This window comes from Papio anubis, chromosome 8 (genome assembly GCF_008728515.1).
Source record: "Papio anubis isolate 15944 chromosome 8, Panubis1.0, whole genome shotgun sequence".
NCBI classification, from domain to species: domain Eukaryota; kingdom Metazoa; phylum Chordata; class Mammalia; order Primates; family Cercopithecidae; genus Papio; species Papio anubis.
Window position 1 is genome coordinate 104,625,069 of NC_044983.1, and position 24,331 is coordinate 104,649,399.

General features: G+C 37.5%; 1 protein-coding gene across 2 annotated transcripts in view; it reads right to left on the bottom strand.

Annotated features, from left to right (window-relative positions):
• Positions 1 to 24,331, bottom strand: part of NUDCD1 (NudC domain containing 1) — a 91,131-nt gene that overhangs the window by 61,105 nt on the left and 5,695 nt on the right. For both annotated transcript variants that reach the window (XM_003903073.4, XM_017962232.3), the window contains exon 2: positions 17,343 to 17,497. In XM_003903073.4, the coding sequence (XP_003903122.2) occupies positions 17,343 to 17,497 (155 nt within the window). The remainder of the gene's footprint in view (positions 1 to 17,342; positions 17,498 to 24,331) is intronic.

Consider the following 24,331-nt stretch of genomic DNA (forward strand, 5'->3'; position numbering starts at 1 on the left):
CTGAAGACTGACACTGCCAGATCACCTTGGAAGCCTACAGGACCATCACAGATGCTTTGGGTAACTCTTACACTGGAGGGTAAGTCCGTTCCCTTCTTAATCAATACACAGGCTACCCACTCCACATTACCTTCTTTTCAAGGGCATAAATTACCTCCATAACTGTTGTAGGTATTGATGGCCAGGCTTCTAAACCCCTTAAAACTCCCCAACTCTCATGCCAACTTGGACAACATTCTTTTATGCACTCCTTTTTAGTTAGCCCCACCTGCTCAGCTCCCTTATTAGGTCGAGACATTTTAAGTAAATTATCTGCTTCCCTGACTATTCCTAGGCTACAGCCACACCTCATTGCTGCCTTTTCCCCTAGTTCAAACCCTCCTTCACATCCTCCCCTTGTATCTCCCCACCTCAATCCACAAGTATAGGACACCTCTACTCCCTCCTTGGCAACTGATCATGCACCCCTTACCATACCATTAAAACCTAATCACCCTTACCCCGCTCAATGCCAATATCCCATCCTACAGCACACTTTAAAAGGATTAAAGCCTGTTATCACTCGCCTGCTACAGCATGGCCTTTTAAAGCCTATAAACTCTCCTTATAATTCCCCCACTTTACCTGTCCAAAAACCAGACAAGTCTTACAGGTTAGTTCAGGATCTGCACCTTATCAACCTAATTGTCTTACCTATCCACCCTGTGGTGCCAAACCCATATACTCTCCTATCCTCAATACCTCCCTCCACAACCCATTATTCTGTTCTAGACAAACCTAGCTGACTCCATAAATCCTAAATCATTTCCCCACTCCCCTTTCCATTCCTTAAAAAACAGCCCTAAAAGCTGCTCCGACACTAGCTCTCCCTAACTCATCCCAACCTTTTTCATTACACACAGCTGAAGTGCAGGGCTGTGTGGTCGGAATGCTTACACGAGAGCCAGGGCCGTACCATGTAGCCTTTCTTTCCAAACAACTTGACCTTACTGTTCTGGGCTAGCCCCCACATTATTCCTGATACCACACCTGACCTCCACGACTGTATCTCTCTGATCCACCTGGCATTCACTCTATTTCCCCATATTTCCTTCTTTTCTGTTCCTCACTCTGATCACACTTGGTTTATTGATGACAGTTCCACCAGGCCTAATCGCCACTCACCAGCAAAGGCAGGCTATGCTATAGTATCTTCCACATCTATCCTGGAGGCTACCGCTCTGCCCCACTCCACTACCTCTCAGCAATTCTAACTCACTGCCTTAACTCGGGCCTTCACTCTTGCAAAGGGACTACACGTCAATATTTATACTGACTCTAAATATGCCTTCCATACCCTGTACCACCATGCTGTTATATGGACTGAAAGAGGTTTCCTCTCTATGCAAGGGTCTTCCATCATTAATTCCTCTTTAATAAAAACTCTTCTCAAGGCCGCTTTACTTCCAAAGGAAGCTGGAGTCATTCACTGCAAGGGACATCAAAAGGCATCAGATCCCATCACTCAGGGCAACACTTATGCTGATAAGGTAGCTAAAGCAGCCAGCTTCCAACTTCTGTCCCTCAGCGCCAGTTTTTCTCCTTCTAATCGGTCACTCCCACCTACTCCCCCACTGAAACTTCACCTATCAGTCTCTTCCCACACAAGGCAAATGGGTCTTGGACCAAGGAAAGTATCTCCTTCCAGCCTCACAGGCCCATTCTATTCTGTCATCATTTCATAACCTCTTCCATGTAGGTTACCAGCCACCAGCCTGTCTCTTAGAACCTCTCATTTCCTTTCCATTGTGGAAATCTATCCTCAAGGAAATCACTTCTCAGTGTTCCATCTGCTATTCTACTACTCCTCAGGGATTGTTCAGGCCCCCTCTCTTCCCTACACATCAAGCTCAGGGATTTGTCCCTGCCCAGGACTGGCAAATTGACTTCACTCACATGCTCCGAGTCAGGAAACTAAAATACCTTTTGATCTGGGTAGACACTTTCACCGGATGTGTAGAGGCCTTTCCCACAGGGTCTGAGAAGGCCACCGTGGTAATTTCTTCCCTTTTGTCAGACATAATTCCTTGGTTTGGCCTCCCTACCTGTATACAGTCTGATAAGGGAATGGCCTTTATTAGTCAAATCATCCAAGCAGTTTCTCAGGCTCTTGGTATTCGGTGGAATCTTCATACTCCTTACTGTCCTTAATCTTCAGGAAAAGTAGAACAGACTAATGGTCTTTTAAAGACACACCTCACCAAGCTCAGCCTCCAACTTAAAAAGGACTGGACAGTAATTTTACCTCTTGCCCTTCTCAAAATTAGAGCCTGCCCTCGAGATGCTACAGGGTACAATCCATTTGAACTTTTATATGGACACACTTTCTTGTTCGGCCCCAACCTCACCCCAAACACTAGCCCTCTAGGCAACTATCTTCCAGTCCTCCAGCAGGCTAGACAGGAAATTCATCAGGCTGCAAATCTTATTAAAAAACTGACCCCTCAAACTCTACAACCTCGGTGGACCAGACCCCATTAGTCATCTATAGTATCCCAATGGCTGTTCATCTGCAGGACCCCCCTCATTAGGTTCATAGTTCCAGAGTAAAACCGTGCCCATCAGACAGTCAGCCTGATTTCTCCTCTTCCTCCTGGAAGTCGCAAGTACTCTCCCCTACTTCCCTTAAACTCACTCACATTTCTGAAGAACGGTAATAACCCTCATGAGCCTAATACATCCCTTCATTCTATTAGGCCTACTCGTCCTTACCCGACTTTTTGCAACAGAGCTTTACGGCTTTACACAGTCACTCTCACTACTTGGACTGCACCCCGAAAACCTGTCATCCCTACTATCTTCTGTCCAGTCATACTCCTATTCAGCATTCTCAACTACTCATAAATGCCCCGCCCTTGTTTACACTGCCAGTTTACACTTTTCTTCCAAACCATCATAGTGGACATCTTCTGGTACTATCCCCAATCTACCACTCTTAACTCCCTCTTGAAGTGGATGGATGATCTTTGCTGACAGGGTACATTCCAATACTTTCACCCTGATGAAGTCCTATTCTTTACTTTTATACTCACTCTTATTCTTCTTCCCGTTCTTATGCCACCGTCTACCTCTCCCCAGCTATCTCCAGCACACTATCAATCTCACCCACTCTCTCCTCGCAGTTTCTAATCCTTCTTTAACAAACAATTGCTGGCTTTGCATTTCTCTTTCCTCCAAAATCGCCAAGGCCTCTATTTACTCACTGCTAAGAAGAGGGGACTCTGCACAATTTTTTAATGAAGAGTGTTCATTACTTAAATCAATCTGGCCTGGTATATGACAACATAAAAAAAGACTCAAGGATCGAGCCCAAAACCTCGCCAACCAAGAAAATAATTACACTGAACCCCCCACCAGACACTCTCTAATTGGATGTCCTGGGTCCTCCCAATTCTTAGTCCTTTAATACCTGTTTTCCTCCTTCTTTTATTCAGAGCTTGTGTCTTCCATTTAGTTTCTCAATTCCTACAAAACCACATCCAGGCCATCACCAATCATTCTATACGACACCCCAGGAAAATCTTTCTTTGGTTTAATCTGTCCCACTCTATGTTGCCACATTGCCCCTAATCCTGCTCGAAGCAGCCCTGAGAAACATCACCCATTATCTCTCCATATTACCCCCCAAAAATTTTCACCACCCCAACACTTTGCCACTATTATGTTTTGGTTTTCTTATTAATATAAAAAGACAGGAATGACAGGCCTCTGAGCCCAAGCTAAGTCATCATATCCCCTGTGACCTGCACATATACATCCAGATGGCCTGAAACAACTGAAGATCCACAAAAGAAGTGAAAATAGCCTTAACTGATGACACTCCACCATTGTGATTTGTTCCTGCCCCACCCTAACTGATAGGATATATTCTCCCCTGCCCTTAAGAAGGCATTTTGTAATATTCTTCCCATCCCCGCACTTAAATAGGTACTTTGTAATATTCTCTCCGCCCTTAAGAATATACTTTGTATGCCTATCCCAAACCTGTAAGACCTAATGATAATCCCACCACCCTTTGCTGACTCCTTTTTCGGACTCAGCCTGCCTGCACCCTGGTAAAATAAACAGCCTTGCTGCTCACACAAAGCCTGTTTGGTGGTCTCTTTACATGGATGCGTGTGACAGCCACCACTATATAACTGCTAAAAGGAGCTCTATATCTTGAAACAAATCCTAGAAACACATCAAACCAGAACCTGTTTTAAGCATAAATCACTCAGGACCTATAAAAAAATACAATTAAAAAACAAAAACATGTATACAGGCAACAAAGAGCATGATGACTAGAATGGTACCTTACATCTCAATAGTAACATTGAATGTAAATGGTCTAAACGCTCCACTTAAAAGATATAGAATTGTAGAATGGATAAGAATTCACCAACCATTTGCTGCCTTCAAGAGACTCACCTAACACATAAAGATTCACAAAAACTTAAGGTAAAAGGGTGGAAAAAGACATTTAATGCAAATAGCACCAAAAACAAGCAGGAGTAGCTATTCTTATATCAGACAAAACAAACTTTAAAGCAACAGCAGTTAAAAAAGGCAAAGAGGGACATTATACAATGATAAAAGGCCTTGTCCAATAGGAAACTATCACAATCCTAGACATATAACGACCTAACACTGGAGCTCCCAAATTTATAAAACAATTACTAATAGATCTAAGAAATGAGATAGACAGCAACGCAATAATAGTGGGGGACTTCAATATTCCTCTAATAGCCCTACACAGGTCAAGACAGAAGGTCAACAAAGAAACAATGGATTTAAACTATACCCTGGAACAAATGGACTTAATAGATATATACAAAACATTTCATCCAACAACCACAGAATATACATTCTATTCAAAACCATGTAAATACATGGAAATTAAAAAAACTTGCTCCTGAATTATCATTGGGTCAAAAAATGAAATCAGGATGGAAATTAAAAAATTATTTGAACTGAAGACAACAGTGACACAACCTATCAAAACCTCTGGGACACAGCAAGGCAGTACTAAGTGGAAAGTTCATAGCCCTGAACACCTATGTCAGAAAGTCTGAAAGAGCACAAATAGACAGTCTCAGGTCACACCTCAAGGAACTAGAAAAACAAGAACAAACCAAACCCAAAACCAGCAGAAGAAAGGAAATAACCAAGATCAGAACAAAACTAAATGAAATTGAAACAAACAAAAAAATACAGAAGATAAAGGAAACAAAAAGTTAGTTCCTTGAAAAGATAAATAAAATGGATAGACCATTAGCAAGATTAATCAAGAAATGAAGAGAGAAAATCCAAATAAGGTCAATAAGAAACAAAATGTGAGATGTTACAATTTAAAAATTACCAATAAAAAAAAGTCCAGGACCAGGCCGGGCACGGTGGCTCATGCCTGTAATCCCAGCACTTTGGGAGGCCAAGGCGGGCAGATTACGAGATCAGGAGATTGAGAACATCCTGGCTAACAAGGTGAAACCCTGTCTCTACTAAAAATAAAAAAAAAATTAGCTGGGTGTGGTGGCTGGCACCCGTAGTCCCAGCTACTCGGGAGACTGAGGCAGGAGAATGGAGTGAACCCAGGAGGTGGAGCTTGCAACCAGCCGAGATAGCGCCACTGCACTCCAGCCTGGGTGACAGAGCGAGACTCCATCAAAAAAAACAAAAAAACAAAAAAACAAAAAAAAAACCAAGTCCAGGACCAGACAGATTCACAGCAGAATTCTACCAGATGTTCAAAGAACTGGTACCAATCCTATTGACACTAATTCCACAAGACAGAGAAAGAGGGAAGCCTCCCTAAATCAGTCTATGAAGCCAGTATCACCCTAATACCAAAACCAGGAAAGGACATAACCAAAAAAAAAAAAAAACTACAGACAGATATCCTTGATGAACAGGACGCTAAAATCTTTAACAAAATACTAGCTAACCGAATCCAACAATGTATCAAAAACATAATCCACCATGATCAAGAGGGTTTCATACCAGAGATGCAGAGATGGTTTAACATACACAAGTCAAAAAATGTGATACACTGCATAAACAGAATTAAAAACAAAAATCACATGATCATCTCAATAGATGCAGAGAAAGCATTCAACAAAATCCAGCATCGCTTTATGATTAACTCTCAGCAAAATCGGTATACAAGGTACATACCTCAATGTAATAAAAGCCATCTATGACAAACTCACAGCCAACATAATACTGAATGGGGCAAAGTTGAAAGCATTTCCTCTGAAAATTGGAACAAGACAAGCATGCCCACTCTTACTACTCCTCTTCAAATAGTACTGGAAGTCCTGGCCGGAGCAATCAGACAAGAGAAAGAAATAAAGGGCATCCGAATCAGTAAAGAGAAAGTCAAAATGCCGCTGTTTGCTGATGGTATCTGTTTACCTAGAAAATCCTAAAGGACTCCTCCAGAAAGCTCCTAGAACTGATAAAAGAATTCAGCAAAAGTTTTCGGATACAAACTTAATGTACACAATTCAGTACCTCTTCTATATACCAATAGCCACCAAGCTGAGAACCAGATCAAGAACTCAACCCCCTTTACAATAGCTGCAAAAAACAAAAACAAAAAACAACACATAGGAATACACCTAAACAAAGGAGATGAAAGACCTATACAAGGAAAACAACAAAACACTGCTGAAAGAAATCACAGATTACACAAACAAATGGAAACACATCCCACACTCATGGATGGGTAGAATCAATACTGTGAAAATGACCATACTGCCAAAAACAATCTACAAATTCAAGGCAATACCCATCAAAATACCACCATCATTTTTCACAGAATTGGAAAAAAAAAAAAAAAACCATATGTAACCAAAAAACAGCCGGCATAACCCAAGCAAGGCTAAGTTAAAAGAACAAATCTGGAGGCATCACATTACCTGATTTCAACCTATACTATAAGGCCATGTCACCAAAACATCATGGTACTGGTATAAAAATAGGCACACAGACCAATGGAAAAAAAGAGAGAATCCATAAACAAACCCAAATACTTATAGCCAACTAATCTTCAACGAAGCAAACGAAAATACATAGTGGGGAAATGATACTCTTTTCAACAAACAGTGCTGGGATAACTGGCCAGCCACGTGTAGGAGAATGAAACGGGATCTTCATCTCTCACCTTATACAAAAATCAATTCAAGATGGATTAAGGACTTAAATCTAAGACCTGAAACTATACAAATTCTAGAAGATAACATTGGAAAAACCCTTCCAGATATTGGCTAAGGCCAGGATTTCATGACCAAGAACCCAAAAACAAATGAGATTAAAAACAAAGATAAATAGCTGGGACTTAATAAACTATAAGAGCTTTTGCACAGCAAAAGGAACAGTCAGCAGAATAAACAGAAAACCTACAGAGTGGGAGAAAATCTTCACAATCTATACATCCGATAAAGGACTAATATCCAGAATCTACAACGAACTTCAACAAATCAGCAAGGAAAAAAACCAACAATCCTATCAAAAAGTAGGCTAAGGACGTGAATAGACAATTATTCTTTTTTTTTTTTTTTTTTTGAGATGGAGTCTCGCTCTGTTGCCAGGCTGGAGTGCAGTGTTGCGATCTTGACTCACTGAAACCTCTGCCTCCTGGGTTCAAGTGATTCCCCTGCCTCAGCCTCCCGAGTAGCTGGGACTACAGGTGCGCGTTACCATGCTCGGCTAATTTTTTATATTTTAGTAAAGATGGGGTTTCACCATGTTGGCCAGGATGGTCTCAATCTCCTGACCTTGTGATCCGCCCGCCTTGGCCTCCTTGTAATCCCAAAGTGCTGAGATTATAGGCATGAGCCACCATACCCAGCCATGAATAGACAATTCTTAAAAGAAGATACACAAATGGCCAAAAAGCATATGAAAAAACACTCAACATCACTAATAATCAGGGAAATGCAAATCAAAACTACAATGTGATACCACCTTAGTCCTGCAAGAATGGCCATAATCAAAATATCAAAAATAGTAGATGTTGGTGTGGATGCTGTGAACAGCAAACACTTCTGTGCTGCTAGTGGGAATGTAAACTAGTACAACCACTATGGAAAACAGTATAAGGATTCCTTAAAGAACTAAAAGCAGAACCTCTGTTTGATCCAGCAATCCCACTACTGGGTATCTACCCAGAAGAAAAGAAGTCATTATACAAAAAAGATACTTGCGCACGCATGTTTATAGCAGCACAATTTGCAACTCCAAAAAAGTGGAACCAACCCAAATGCCCATCAATCAACGAGTGGATAAAGAAACTGTGGTGTATATATATGACGGAATACTGCTCAGCCATAAAAAGGAATGAATTAATGGCATTCACAGTTACCTGGATGAGACTGGAGACTATTATTCTAAGTGAAGTAACTCAGGAATGGAAAACCAAACATTGTATGTTTTCACTCATAAGTGGGAGCTAAGCTATGAGGATGCAAAAGCATAAGAATGACACAATGGACTTTGAGGACTTGGGAAAAGAGTGGGAAGGGGTGAGGGATAAAATTCAACTACAAATAGGACTACAAATAGGGTATAGTGTATACTGCTCAGGTGATGGCTGAACCAAAATCTCACAAATCACCATTAAAGAACTTACTCATGTAACCAAACACCATCTGTTGTTCCCCCAACAACCTAGGGAAATAAAAAAATTAAAAAGCAAAAATGAAAAAATGTTACATGGGGAAAATATTTGAACAGGAAAACTACAGTTTAAAAGAAGTAGGCTAGGCACGGTGGCTCATGCCTATAATCTCAGCATTTTGTGGGGCCAAGGCAGGTGAATCACCTGAGGCAGGAGTTCAAGACCAGCCTGGCCAACATGGTGAAACCCCATCTCTACTAAAAATACAAAAATTAGACAGGTGTGGTGGCAGGCACCTGTAATCCCAGCTACTCAGGAGGCTGAGGCAGGAGAATTGCTTGAACCCAGAGACAGAGTTTGTAGTGAGCTGAAATCGCAGCACTGCACTCTAGCCCAGGCAACAGAGCGAGACACCATCAAAAAAAAAAAAAAAAAAAAAAACCCAAATCACTATTATAAAATAATGGATTAATAGAATATGATTACCTCATTGACCAGAGAAAACAATCTTACACTAGTAATGACTATTCTTGGCTAAAGTGCCATGTCAGTGGGAGTAAAACTAACTATAGGCTTTTTGGAGATAACGTAAAGCTATGAGGTACTGCTATGTTTTTATTAAGTTTTATGTTTTATATGCCTTTTGACATGATTCCACTTACAGGAATTTACTCAATAAGAATACCTGCATATGTACATGAAGATCCATGTAACAAAAATGTTTATTTTAATGACGAAAAGGAAAAACTGTGCCAATAAAAACTACGAAAAACAACCTAGTTGTTTATCAATAAAGTAGGTAAGAAGAAAGCAGCCCCTGACATTACGGAAAAGGCCTAGCAGTATCAGCCAGGCCTTTGTTTTGTTATGAGCTGGATTGGCACTAACAAGTGTTCTGTTGAACAGGAATAGTTTCACAAAATGTAAACATCAGATAAGGCCTCTGAATGACTGTGATGGAGCAGGACAAAAACAGCAGCACTTCACAGTGATATCTGAACACAGATACAACAGAAACACTGTCAAGGCTACAAATATGACCAGGCCAATATAAGCAGCTGCAGCTTCCTTACTAATTATAGTATGAGCCTCAGTCTAGTCTTCTCTCCTTCTAGATAAGACTTACTAAGATATCCATTACATAAACAACCAGTTTCCTGACAGTATTCAATCCAGAATAAAGCCTCACTTCCTTTAACCCTTCCTCCAAAATCACCCAACAGGGAAGACCAACCTTATAACAGTATCCTGTTTCTAAATCCTTTTACTGAACAGTCTGTGGTTCCCATGGTATGTGTTCTCCCTTACTGCAAAAGTAACAAATCCAACTCATTCAACCACAGATGCTTGCCTGGTATCTTTGTCTGGAGGGCACTGGCAGGAATGGTTACCTATGGAACATCCACCCTACAGAATACCAAGTAACTGTTAAATATACTGAGGCGGATTAATAATACTGACATAAAAAGATCTCCTAGATACTGATTTTTTTTAAAAAAGATGCAGAATACATACAATATGAATCCATATATGCCAAAACAAACATTATGATACGACAGCACAAAATATAGACAGACACACGCTGACCTGTTAAGAACTAGTTTACCATTAGGAAAATAAGACTGAAGTATAGTGGTTGGGGAGATCAGGAGTATGAGAAAATTTTCCCCTTCTGCTTCAAATACATTACTTTTTTAAGACCAAGCAACTTGTGGGTGATAGACATAATTTTAAAGGTATTAGTAAGATAAAATGGGATGCTTTCCTCAAAACAGTTATTTCAAAGTAAAGTTTCTAGTTGTCTCTACTACATGCCCCACACTGCATTTAATCTAATAAACCATTACTGGGAAGAATGTTGAGATAAACTTGTTAAATTACTATTCTTCATTTCATACACAATTATGAGCATTTTAAGCCATTTTCTTTAAAATGCGTGATTATACATGACGGAGGTTGCTAGAAGTCTAATTATCAATCAGATAAATGGGTACAATATCCAACAGAATGATTAAGATACTTGAGTATCTAAATGTGAAAATTAAATTAAAACACAAAAGGAAACACATAGTGGCTCTTTTACCTGCATTAATGACAGTTAAAGTAAAAGCAAACTAAATGTTTGATTGTTTAGATCTAATTTTCAAAGTACAGTTTAACTTTAACTGGACTATAAGCAATAAAATACCTTTTTCTGTAAATCCTAAAATACAGCATTTACTTATATCTGAATAACCTCTATTGACAATTTCACTACATGCCCCTCATAACAACACTTTATAGGCTTACATCTATAATGTCCAGGTCTCACATAATCATTTTCTTTTTCCTCACAAAAAGTTAATGTAACCATGTTCAAGGGCTAACACTGAAAATCATTCTAAGGCAACATTTCACAGCTGATGCAGGATTAAAATTTCACTGATGAACGGAATACTTACTGAATCACTATAATGTACAAGAATTGTATTAAATAAGTGCTTTGACTTTTTAACACGTCATGTATTTATCACCAAACTCTATGAAGTTAAAATTATTAACCACACTTAGAAGAGAGTTTCAAAAAGATTAAATAATTTGTCTGGAGCTCCACTGCTAGAAAATGACAGGGCCAAGATTAAAATCCTGATAAAACCTCCTCCAAAAGTTGGTTTTCTTTCCCCTACTCCACATTTGCTTGAGAATAAACCACTTCTCAAGATTTTCTAAATAAATTAATACTTCAGCTCTCAATGCAATTTCTAGTATACCCATCCCCAACCCCCCAAACCAACCTTGAATGTAACTACTATATTCAGTTTTTCTTCAGGCCTCTACACAGTATTTTTAATGCAGATTCCTGAGTCAATATAGATATAAAATAAAATTTATAATGCCCATATATTATATATAAATGTCACTGTAAACAAATAATATATAAACTATATTTATAAAAAAAATCTTTAAACAGATTTTGGGGCCCTCTTAGTTGTAGCTACAAGTAGAGAATCTTTGAACTAACAAAGTATTTTTCTAATAAATATAGATTTATAGAAAGGGCTACTCAAGTTTAAAGAAATAAGCAAGTGGGGATACCATTTACTAGTATTATGAGACAATGACATTTAAAACTTTGCCCTTTTAAAAGGAAGTGATCTTTTTCTGGAGAAAGTCTTTTCATCATTAATAACCATTAACTTTATTTGGAAGAAACAATATAAAAAGTTCCTTTTTCCTTTTCTCTTTTTTTTTGTATTAAATGCACAATTCTAAGAATTGACCCCACTCTTTATTATTATTTTTTCTTTAATCAGGTACTGCAGCTCAGAAAATGTTACTCTGAAATAATGGCACTTCAACATGAAGCAGCCTCAAGGTCTTTCTGGCCTCCCTTCCCTTCCTGTCTCTCCCAAGCACAGGATGAAGTTATTCTCTGAAGTTCCTTCATCTACCTATAAACTGGACCTGCCAAAGAGAAACACAATTGCTTTCCCTGAAATTTCATTAACCAGAGAAGATTAAAACTTCTATCACAGAGGAAGAGGCTGAAAATTAAACACCCCACCTACAGCTCAGATGAACTTAGTCACAAACCATTGTCTGCTCTCCATCCCATTCAATTTCCAAAGAAAAGTATTAACTAATCATCATCTGATCATTAGGCCCATTCATTCATTTCTTCCTAAAAATCATTTGCTATCCCGCATTTCCCCCACGTCCCCTACTGATCAAGCACAAGAAGGGTATGAATAATGGTATGTAAGTATTTGTACCCCACTGGATTACAGGGTAGTCATTTTCCTGGATTCCGCCATGTACACATGTTAAAATATATTTATATGCCTTTTTCTCATATTAATCTGCCTTTTGTCAAGAGATTTTCAGCAAACCTTCTAAGAATAAAGGGGACACTTTGCCTTTGTCTCTACACAGATAAGTAAGCGGTCCCATAATAATTAACTCAACTGTGAAAACAAGCTGACATTCAGGCCTAGAGATGAACATACTGACATACGACTGAGTTCCTCTAACAAATGGTTGTAACCTGTCACTCCAAGATGTAGCCTCACACGTATATTCTTTTTTTTTTTTTTTTTTTTGAGACGGAGTCTGGCTCTGTCACCACGTATATTCTTACAAATGAAATCCAGTAACTGTCCCTTAGACCTTTAAGTACAAATTAAAGAGGCAATATAAGATGACACTCTTTTAGTAGCAGAAACAAATTAGCTTTTCAGTTAAACAGAAAACGAATTATGACATAATTTCCTAAATATTAAGAAACGAAACACATTACTTTAAAATGAGCCATAATATCACATAAAATAATGATATATTTAAAAACCAAATTTTAAACACTTTTTTGCTTTCCCAAGGCCTTTTCTACTTCCTTGGCACACTTCCTCCCAAGGGACATTCTCTAAAATTAACGACTGTAAACCTACAAGTTAAATTTTCTTGTAAGTAGTGTATTCTGTCTTTATAAACCAGTATGTAGACCTGCTGCCACCTGCTGGCTCCAGACAGTCCGAAGACCAAGCAACTCATGGTTTTCAAGTCTTGGGTCCCACAGCATTCACTTTGACTACAACAGTTCAGGTTTAACTAAGGTGGTCATTTGTACATCAGTCACAGAAAAGGAGCCTGTCTAGGATTTGTGCATGTGTGCCTTTGATGAAAATAAAAGAAAACAAAACAATGTATTAAACAATAAAATGGATATTGGAAGAGCTGTTTCCTGCTATAAGACAATAGTCTAGGCAGTGGTCAACATTCTCTACAGGCCTGCACCTGACAGAAACTCAAGAGTAGGTTGATTTCATTTGTGCTGATGAGAAAAATAATAAGAAATAAGTGCAGTATTCTTCTGTATCCCAGGTACAGAATTTCTTAATACCTGGTCATCCCTGAACCACAAGCAAAACCGTCTGAGGTGCTTGATAAAATAATAAACTATAAAATACATATTACAAAATTACCCTAGAAACACACTTTGAATAAACCCATTACTGCACAAAAAACTGAACAGGTGATTAGAGAACTAGCACTGAAAATGGTAACAGAGGCCAGGAGCTGTTGCTCATGCCTGTAATCCTCCAGCACTTTGGGAGACTGAGGCAGGCTCTGTAGAACCTAGAGGTTCAAAACCAGCCTGGGCAACATGGTGAAACTCTGGGTCTATTAACACATAATATCTGTCTCTATTAACAAGAAATAAGGAGAACTGGTAGAGCACTGTGGCATTCTGGAATCAATGAGTTTAAATCCAGACTATTAGAAATATCCCTATGCCTCAGTTTCCTCAACTATAAGATAATAATAGTATCTTGTATATCAGGATAATATGAGGATATTATTCTATGAGATAGGATCCACAGGATCCACGGTTCTGTGGATTAAACAGTATGTGTAAAGTGTTTAGAATTGTTCCTGATATGTAATAATCTCTACTCAATAAAAGTTACCTGACATTATTATTTATTCTTATCATACAGTTCTACTGCTCTCAAAGAAGGAATATGTGCAAAAAACCCAGCCAGTGTTTGTCTCCCATAAAATGATACCCCAAGGCATATGCCAGTAATACCTCTTCATATTTGCATAATGCCTTCCACTTTTCAAAGCATTTTCACACATCTTGCTTTAACTTCTAAAAAACCTTATCATTATGCTTATTTTCTACTAGGAAACTGAAGCCAAGGATATATGGAGACTGCTGTACCCTTTTTGTCAGCTACATATTACCATGTAATAGTTACCTGTACACTCATATTAGCACCTAAAAAGTATTACATACAAGTTACCTGAACTTATATGTATAATTATACATATAAGTACTTGAACATATTAAAAGTAATGGCAAAACTATTATTTTTGCACCAACCTATACATTAGTGTCCTACACAGAGCAGATTTTCAATAAACATGTTAAAATGAACTCATTTGGTAAGTCTGTCTTAAATGTCTACTTCCTTTTCAACTAACTACCCTACCTCCCTAACAATAAGTATTAGAGCTACATCACATGTGCCACAAGATACCTATAGAAAAGTAAAATAAATTATGAATATGGATGGTACTACAAAAATTAACACTTTCAGATCTACCATAATGTCATCCGACTTCCTGAGTCAGAAAATTGGTAGAATAAATGTTATCGGCAAACTTTATGGTACAGCAAATGCTATGAACAAATGCCCTATTCATCAACACAAAAAGGATTAAGGAAAAACTTTCATGCACATACACACAGAACTCTACATCAAAATCTATTTGATCATTAAAATCTATTTGATCACAGAGATCAGAGCATAGCCACTCATAAAATGCATGTCCTATCACTTTAGTTGGCTTATACACATTAGGCCTAGATAGTAATTCTTGGTAGAACATGGGGCTAGCAAGAAAAAGTAACTAATACCTAAGAGAGTAAGAGGCCAGACTGCATCTCCTCTGATCCAACAAGAAACAATCAGAATTTTATACTATCTGTTTTAGGAATCACCTGGAGGAAAATATTTATCATTACCAGGAAATGTCTAACTCCTTTCCGAACATTTTGAGATAAACACTGCATTGCCAATACAGAACTCATACAAATACTTGGATTAGAAGTAACAGGAAGAAGATCCTATTCAGAATGCAAAGCCAACTCCCAACAGTAATAACGAACTTTACACAGCTATTATCCATTCAACAAATATATTGATCAAGTCTTCTGCTGGGTGCTAGAACCCATGGCCTCGTCCAGGGGTTGGTAAACTACAGTCCACAAGCCAATTCCTGCCCATTTTGTTTTTGTTAATAAAGGTTAGTTAATTGGAACATGGCCACATTCATTTGCGTATAAACATCTATGGCTGATTTCACACTACAACAGCAAAAGCGAGCAACAAGAGACTGTTTGGCCCACAAAGCCTAAATTAGCTTGCCTTGTGCAAAAAAGCGTATCAACCTCTAGACCAGATGAAATTCATAGCACATGTAGATTTGAGAGCCAATGGTGTGAATATTCCTGGGGGAATAGAGGTAAGATGTCAGGGCAAGCATGCTAGATGACAAAATGGTTACCTGGGACTTAAGTAAAGATTGCAAAGCAGACTGACACTGAATTAAAAGTATGCTCCAGATAGTTAATCGATGAGAAAAGGACCAGAAGAAATAGGATACAGCGCATGTCTCAGGAATTGCAAGAGTTTAGTATGGCTAGAATGCAGTATACAAAGTGCTGTAAGGCAAGGTTGGAGAAAACTTGGCATATAAACGTACATGCGAAGATGAAAAGTTTATTTTAAGCATATATATCATTTTGTGTTTATACTTGCAAAAAACAACAACAAACAACCTACCACCTCTTGAAAGACACACAAAACCTGTAAAGAAATTGCAGGGGATATAATGGACACTGGAGACAGGATAGATAAAAGATGGGATCAAGGAGGCTCCGCTAAATACCTTTTAAAACTTTTTTGTTTTTTAAATTACATGAACACATTGCCTATTTTTAAATTACATATTAAAAACATGGATTTTGCCATGAAGGAAATATTAAAAGAATTTCAGCAAGTGATAGTAATAAACACGCAAATTAGATAGACTACTCTGTAGATGCAATGCACAGGAGGGCTAGACGGAACACAGTACTTGGGAAGCTATTAACAGATTACTGGCTGTTTGAAGCAAATATATTAACAATGTATTGTGGAGTTTCCAACATACAAAGGTGTAAAACATACGATAAAATTAGCTCAAACAGTGAGAGCGTAAGCGAAAGGAATTATATTGTTGTAAGGTTTTCACATTGTTTTTAAAGTAAAAGAATACTAATTAGAGGCAGACTGTGGTAAGTCAAGGAAAACACTGTATCAACCATTTAAAAAATAATACAAACTGGTTTAAATAAAAAGCCAAAGGAGGAAATTAAATCGAGTTCTAAAGACATTTTTTAAAAAAGAAAAACTGTGATTAATTCCTCCCGCAAAAAAGTAGGAACAGAGACACCAAGGAACAAAGAACAAACAGGGCATAATGAGAAGAGCAAGATGGTAATATCAACCCAAGAATATCAGGAACTAGATTAAATTAAGTATAAATGTAAGCCCTCCAATTAAGAGAGAGATTGTCATATGGAAAAAATAAGAGCCAACCAAATGCTCTTTATGACACATACTTTAAAAGAGCACTGATAAATAGAAAAAGGACAGAAGAAAAATACTAATTTACAAAAAGCCAGAATTAACTGTATTAATACCAAAGAAGATTTCAAGACAAAAATTATTCACAGAACCTAGAGATAAACAGAGATACTTTATAATGCTAAAAGAATCAATTCAGTATAAACGAAACAATCCTAAATGTTTGTACAAATTAAGATAGTTAAAAAAACATAAAGTAAAAACTAAAACAAAAGCAAATTCACCATTATAGTTGGGGACAATCCCTCACATAGGAAAAGGAGACATGAACAGTTACATCAGTATTAACAATATATAAAATACATGAGAGTTGTTGCCCAATGGTGAGAGTGGAGGTAAGTGTAAATAACAAGATCAAAGAGAAAAATTAAAATTGAAATAAGAAATGGAGTATTACATAGATAGGATTCCATATACTACAAGTATGTGCACCTCACTTCTCTGGATATTAGATTCAAAAGGGAAACTTAATTATCAAATTTGCTTGATATTAATACATAGATTTATTATTACATACATGTTTCTCTTACCAGCATTACTGTTAAATTCATAATTCTTCCAAGGGTATCAATATAGTAGACACTGTCTTGATACCATGAATCACAGTGCAGGTAATTATACATTCCAAAAGCATGCATGTGTTCCAGTGTATATTGATCATCTCGAAGTTTTACCTCTGCCACAGCTGAAATACAAGGAAAGCAAACGTAAACATCAAGAGTTTTGCCTCAGATAGTTTCTTTCTGTAGAATGCCCAGGCAAAGAAACCACAGAATGCCAGTCACAAAGGTCTTCAGGACAATTCAGTATATGATTCTTTCAAAGATAATTTCTGGGTACTGTGTACAGAGAATAAACAGTAAGTAAAACTGATACGGTCCCATGTCCTTACAAGACTTACAATACAGTGGCCACAGGAAGTAGGGCATTTTATGTCATGACCCTCTTTTGGGCACCTCTAATAATTATGAATAAAAAGAATAGAAATTCTAAAATGAAGAATCTCCCATTTCCAGGAAAATGTTAAGCCCAATTTATGAAATGTTTATATACTTTAAAAATGTTTTTATATACTATTATCTTATTCATTTTAATACAACTTAAGAAATTAACTTAAAATCTCATTATACAGTTATATAAATAAATGTAAACACAAATAATGACTTCTCCAACGTTATACTACATCTTTTCCAAGGGTACAGAGCAAAACAGTATCACAGTTGGACTAGATACAAGATCTCCTGCTTAGAGAACAGGGATTTCTTCACTTAAGCATTAGCTGCTTCCCTAAGTTTAAATCTAGCAAATGTGATCTCTTCCTCCTACTCCTCCTGCCCTTTCATGAAGACGGAAACTTTTATGGCTCAGAACTGCTCCTGATCTGGATTTAATTTCTGCCCCAACAGGAAACATATAAATGGATTATGCTGGGCCAATATCCTACCCTAATATAAAACTCATTTTACTGTATTCTGATTACAACTGTTTTCTTCTTCCCTAATATAAAACTCATTTTACTGTATTCTGATTGCAACTGTTTTCTTCTTCCCCCAAATGCTCACCGGTTCCTACTTCCAATACCACTTTGAGTCCTGCCTGACTTATATTCATTTATACAGCAACTAACAAAAATTTAAAAATAAATAAATAAAATTTCAATAGGCATCGATGACACAGTGATGAGCCAAGAATGGAATCTTGCCAATTAGCACTTATGATACAGTGAGGAAATGGGCATTAGTCAAATAATCATATAAATTGTATACATTTTTTATGAAATAAATTTTATATAGTTAAATTGTGATAAAGAATAATCACTGGGTAACATGAGAACACATAATGTAAGAGTTCTACTTGGGGAGATTAATGAAAGCTTTCCAAGGTTTGACCCAAGATATAAAAGATAAGAAAGCATTAACTTAAGGAAAAGTATTTTAACCAAGAAGGTAAAAGACTTCTATAAGAAAACTACAAAACATTGATGAAAGAAATTGAAAAGGACACAAATAGACATCTCATGCTTATGGATCAGAAAAATTAGTATTGTTAAAATAACCATATCACTCGAAGCAATCTATACATTCAATGCAATCCCTATCAAAATACCAGTAACATTCTTCACAGGAAGGAAAAAAGCAATCCTAAAATTTGTATGGAACCACAAAAGACCCCAAATAGCCAAGGTAATACTGAGCAAAAAGAACAAATTTAGAGGCATCATACTAACTGATTTCAAAATATACTACAAAGCAATAATAACCAAAACAGCATAGTGCTGGTATAAAAACAAACATACAGGTCACTGGAACAGAATAGAGAATTCAGAAATAAATCCATGTACTTATAGCCAACTGATTTTTGACAAAGGTGCAAAGAACACACACTAGGAAAAGGATACCTTCTTCAATAAATGGTGTGAAAACACATACTGGGAAACGGATACCTTCTTCAATAAATGGTGTGAAAACTGGATATCCATAGCAGAAGAATAAAATTAAAATAAAAATAAAATCTCACCATATGCAAAAATCAACTCAAAAACTATAAAAATACCAAAAGAAAACAGAGAAGAAATGCTTCAGGATATAGGTCTATGCAAAAATTTTATGGTTAAGACCTCAAAAGCACAGGCAAGAAAAACAAAAAGACAAATGGGATTATACTTAACCAAAAAATAAAACAAAACAAAAACCTTCGCACAGCAAAAGAAACAAACAACCTAGTGAAGAGACAACCTATAGAATGGGAGAAAATATTTGCAAATTATTCAGTCATAAGGAATGAAAAACTTTTTTTGCTGTTGAAGCAAAAAAAAAAAAAAAAAATCCCAGTATAAAGAGGGCAAAAATCTTAATAGACATTTCTCAAAAGAATATATATATATAGCCAACGGGTATATGCAAAAATGCTCAACATCACTAATTATTGAGGAAATGCAAATCGCAATCACAATGAGATATCATCTTCCTCTAGTTAGAATGGCTATTTTCAAAAAAATACAAAAAAAAAGTAACAAATGCTGGCAAGGACACAGAGAAAAGGGAACGCATAATCTGTCAGTGGGAATATAAATTAGTACAGCCATTATGGAAAACAGTAAAGAGATTTCTCAAAAAACTAAAACTGTAACTACTATAACACAATCGGCACTCCCACAAATGAATATTTATCAAAACAAAAGATAGTATAACAAAGGAATATCCGCACTTTCATGATTACTTCACCACTATTTACAAAAGCCAAGACATGGAGGAAACCTAAGTGGTCATCAAAGGATGAAGAGAGAAAGAAAATGTAGTATATACACACACTGAGATACCATTCAGCCATAAAAAGAATGAAATTCTGTCATTTGCAGCAACACAGATAGAACTGGAAGTCATTAAGTTAAACGAAATAAACCAGGCACAGGGCCGGGTACCGTGGCTCAGGCCTGTAATCCCAGCACTTTGGGAGGCCAAGGCAGGTGGATCACGAGGTCAGGAGATCAAGACCATCCTGGCCAACATGGTGAAACCCTGTCTCTACTAAAATATGAAAACCATATTAGCTGGGTGTGACAGTGCATGCCTGTAATTCCAACTACTGGGGAGGGTGAGGCATGAGAATCGCTTGAACCCAGGAGGCAGAGATTGCACTGAGCCGAGATCACGCCGCTGCACTCCAGCCTGGGACACAGCGAGACTTCATCTCAAAAATAAATAAATAAATAAATAAAATAAACCAGGTACAGAAAGGCATCATACATGCAGCTAAAAAAGTGGATTTCATGGACGGGGAGAGTAGAAAGATAGTTACCAGAGATTGGGAAAGATAGGGGTGGCGGGATGAAGGGAGGTTGCTTAATGGCTACAAACATACAATTAAAAGGATTAAGTTCTCACGTTTGACAGTTCAGTTGGGTGACTACGGTTAACAGCAATATATTGTATATTTCAAAACAGCGAGTACCAAAATAGCTAGAAGATTTCAAATGTCCCCAACACAAAGAAATGGTAAATACTGAAGGTGATGAACACCCTAAATACTGATTTGATCATTACACACTGTATGCATGTATCAAAATATAACACAAAATCCCATAATTATGTATCAATTTAATATATTTTTAAAATAAAAAATACATGTATATACATGCACACCCACAACTCTACTTATTCCAGACAGAAGGAAAATCTGTAAAAAGTAGGAAGAAAAACTTGGGTTCAAAGAACACAAAGAAGTCCACACTGCTCAAAGAAGGCCACACTGGCTGAAATGCGGAGCAACAAGGGCACTTGTACAGGAAACGTTGCAATAAACGAAAACTCGGCAAGAACTGGATTATGAACGGCCTGTATTTATTTTTGTTGACAAATTCCATTTAAAAGAATTCATTAATGGTTTTTAAGCACAAGAGTAAAGTTCAGATTTGAGTTTATAAAGAAGTACTTATAACTATAATATGGAAAACAAATTGGAATAAGCAGGGTAAATCCAGGAAGATCCACTAGAAAGCTACTGCAATCTGGTTGAGAGATGACGGAAACATTTCACAGGTAAAAATCCTAATTATGATAGATTTGATAGAGGTTGAGGAAACATATAACACAACTTATTTACAAGGAACAGTTAGAAATATGTATTCTACTGATTAGGAGGAAAACAATCATCATTTCTTGGTTTTCTAGCACCACTGTGTGGATGAAACTAGATACTGCAGGAAATGTGCATGGTAACAAAAGGGCCTGAAGCAGTAATATTAGACAATGATACAACAAATACATTTTCTTCATATCTGTGCAAAGACCTCTAGGCAATCCTGAACCACCTGGAGGCTTCTTAAACATCTGTCTTATTACAACACTTCATGATTGTTTCATTCCAACAAGATAATTTATATAAGTTATTGAGACACAGATGTGAGTCTAGGCCACATTACATGCTATTTTATAAAACCCCTGTAGGGCACAGAAAAAGGACACCTCTCCGGTCCCAAATGAGAAAGGAAAAGTTATCACATGATGATGACCACATCAATTATCTTGTTTATAAAAGTTGGACGCAGAGCAACTGAAAGTAGAAAAGCAGTCTCCAGAATGTGACAGTTCTTAGCTACTGGCAGAGCTCTTTTGCAGAGTTCTCCCAAAAAAAAGAAGTAGGGCGCAGCAAGGCTTTCATCTCTGCATAGATCTTTGTAAGGGTTGAAGAAGAGGAACTTTTTACAGAGAAGCCAGTGTAGTAAATATTTTTATTATTTAATGATATCTTGCACTGAAAATAAAAGAGCTTTGCTGAAAAATCCAATATGGATTAGTCTTCTAAAAAGAACTTAAGGCCTCACAAGAAGAGAGTCTCCCTTAACATTTGCCCAAATCCTTACCGAACCTCAAAACCTAGTTTTTCACATGAAAACCACAAAGTCTCATGGGACCTCAAAGACCTATAGTTTTTCATTCATAAATTATTTATTGACTATCTACTACATGTACCAGGCATTGTGGTTGGCATTGGGCACACACAGGTGAATAAAATAGACCTATCTCCTGAATAAAACAGACCTGTCTCCTGCACTAATGGTGCTAACAATGATATTCATTACTGTTTCTTGGCTTCTCAAAATACTCTATTACTCGAACCACATGATACTGCCGATATTTAACTCTCTGACACCAATTAAATATGATGCAGTCTAATATTTACATAGGCAAAGTACAATAATTTTTAAAAAGGGAGGAGAGAGAGGCAAAGAACATTAACTTACAAAGGTCACTTCGTGGACCACTTATCTTCTAGAATCAATTCAATAAGTCTTCTTTTCACCTAGTTACTGAGCTTGCTATTTGTTTATGAAGGTGTAAAAAAGTAAAAGTACAAGTCCACAAATTTTAAAGCGAGACTTAAAGAACACGGGAGGACCAGAGTTAACAGCACTGCTCCCATAAAATTATTTTATGCACTACTTCTCTGGTAACACATTCATGTGGCTATCTTCCCCATCTTTTCCTCCATAAAGGTAGAGAGGAGTTTTATAGTCAACTCTACATAAATACAATGGTTACGTGGCTTTTCCCTCCCTTTACTCTAACTGTAGTGCAAATCTTCACCAGCTTTTCTTCCCCCTGCTCTGAAGAAAGAAAAAGGCCAGAGTGACCACAAAGATCATTAGAAAAAGCATGAGCTTTAGGGTCAGCTTTGCCACTGATGAACAGCTTGGTTAAGTTAGCTCATCTTATTGCCCATTTCCTTATCTATAATAAAGGCTAGTAATACTAATTGTACAAGAGCATCGACAAGCTTCAATTGAAATATGCAAGGCATTTACTATCAATGCATGGCACATAAGATTAAGCATTGATTTCCCTGTTCCTTTTCTCCCATCCAAGGCTAATTCCCACACAGGTGTTTATGATTCAATTTCCTCCTGCCAGAAGTTACCTCGTCTCCACTGGTGTTTCCCTTCCACTTACATATGCTGAAACTTCCCCACTCGCAAAATAAACAAATAAAAAAGGCTTCCTTTTCTCTGCCTGGCCACTAAAGCAGAGCTCTCCCCTACCCTGTTCTTCTAGAAGTTCTTTAAAAGGCCGTCTACACATCCATTTTCTCACTATCTTCATTAGCCCTTTTCAATCGTTTCTAGCTCTATCATTCTACAGAAATCCTTTTTTCACTTAAAAATATATATTGAACAACTTTTGTTCGCAGCCAAGATGGAAGAATAGGAACCAGATTTATCTTTCCACCAGAAACATCCAATAAGATGAAATAAACCAGAGAAAGTTAAATGAAACAACAGTTTTCAAGACATAAGACATCAAGAACAACGGAGACTTAGGAGGTTAGCCCTACCACCAACCTAGTTTACTGCCTTGAGGAGTTTCGAGACCACAGCACAAAGAAGGGAAAGTGATGTATAGTCAACCTTACATAAATACAATGGTTACATGGCTTTTCCCTCCCTTTAACTGTAGTGTAAATCTTCACTAGCTTTTCCTCCCACTTCTCTGAAGAAAGAAAAAGGACAGAGTACTTGTATGTAGAGTTGATTTCAACCTCCCTGAGCTGAAGAAACTGGGCTGCCTGGGGAGATCAAGGCAGCTATAGTTCATGAGACAGTGTAGCAGAGAAAAGACAGATGCAGAGAGAAGCCCAGAGATCTGAGAGTCTGCCTCAAGTACTCAAGAGTACTAATGGCATGTGTTTGAGGCGACTACCCCAGGCTAGAGAAAGAACCATCTGAAAGGGTTGATGAGAAATCCTGGGCACTCACACAAGGCTAGGAACCATAACTGTTCCCAATAAGCAGAATGGAGAAAACCCTTAATTTCTGTACACAGGAAAGTCTTGCCTCGGTAGTGGGAAATAACTCTAGACTGAGCACTGCGCCTGACCGGACTAACAAATCATAACAGCAAGAGCCAATGGAATTAATCTGTTTCCAAGTAACTCAAGTACATCCCAGAAAAAAAAATCTCAAGAACATTATAAAAGTACAAAAATAACCTGCATCTAACAAGGTAAAATTCACAATGTCTGG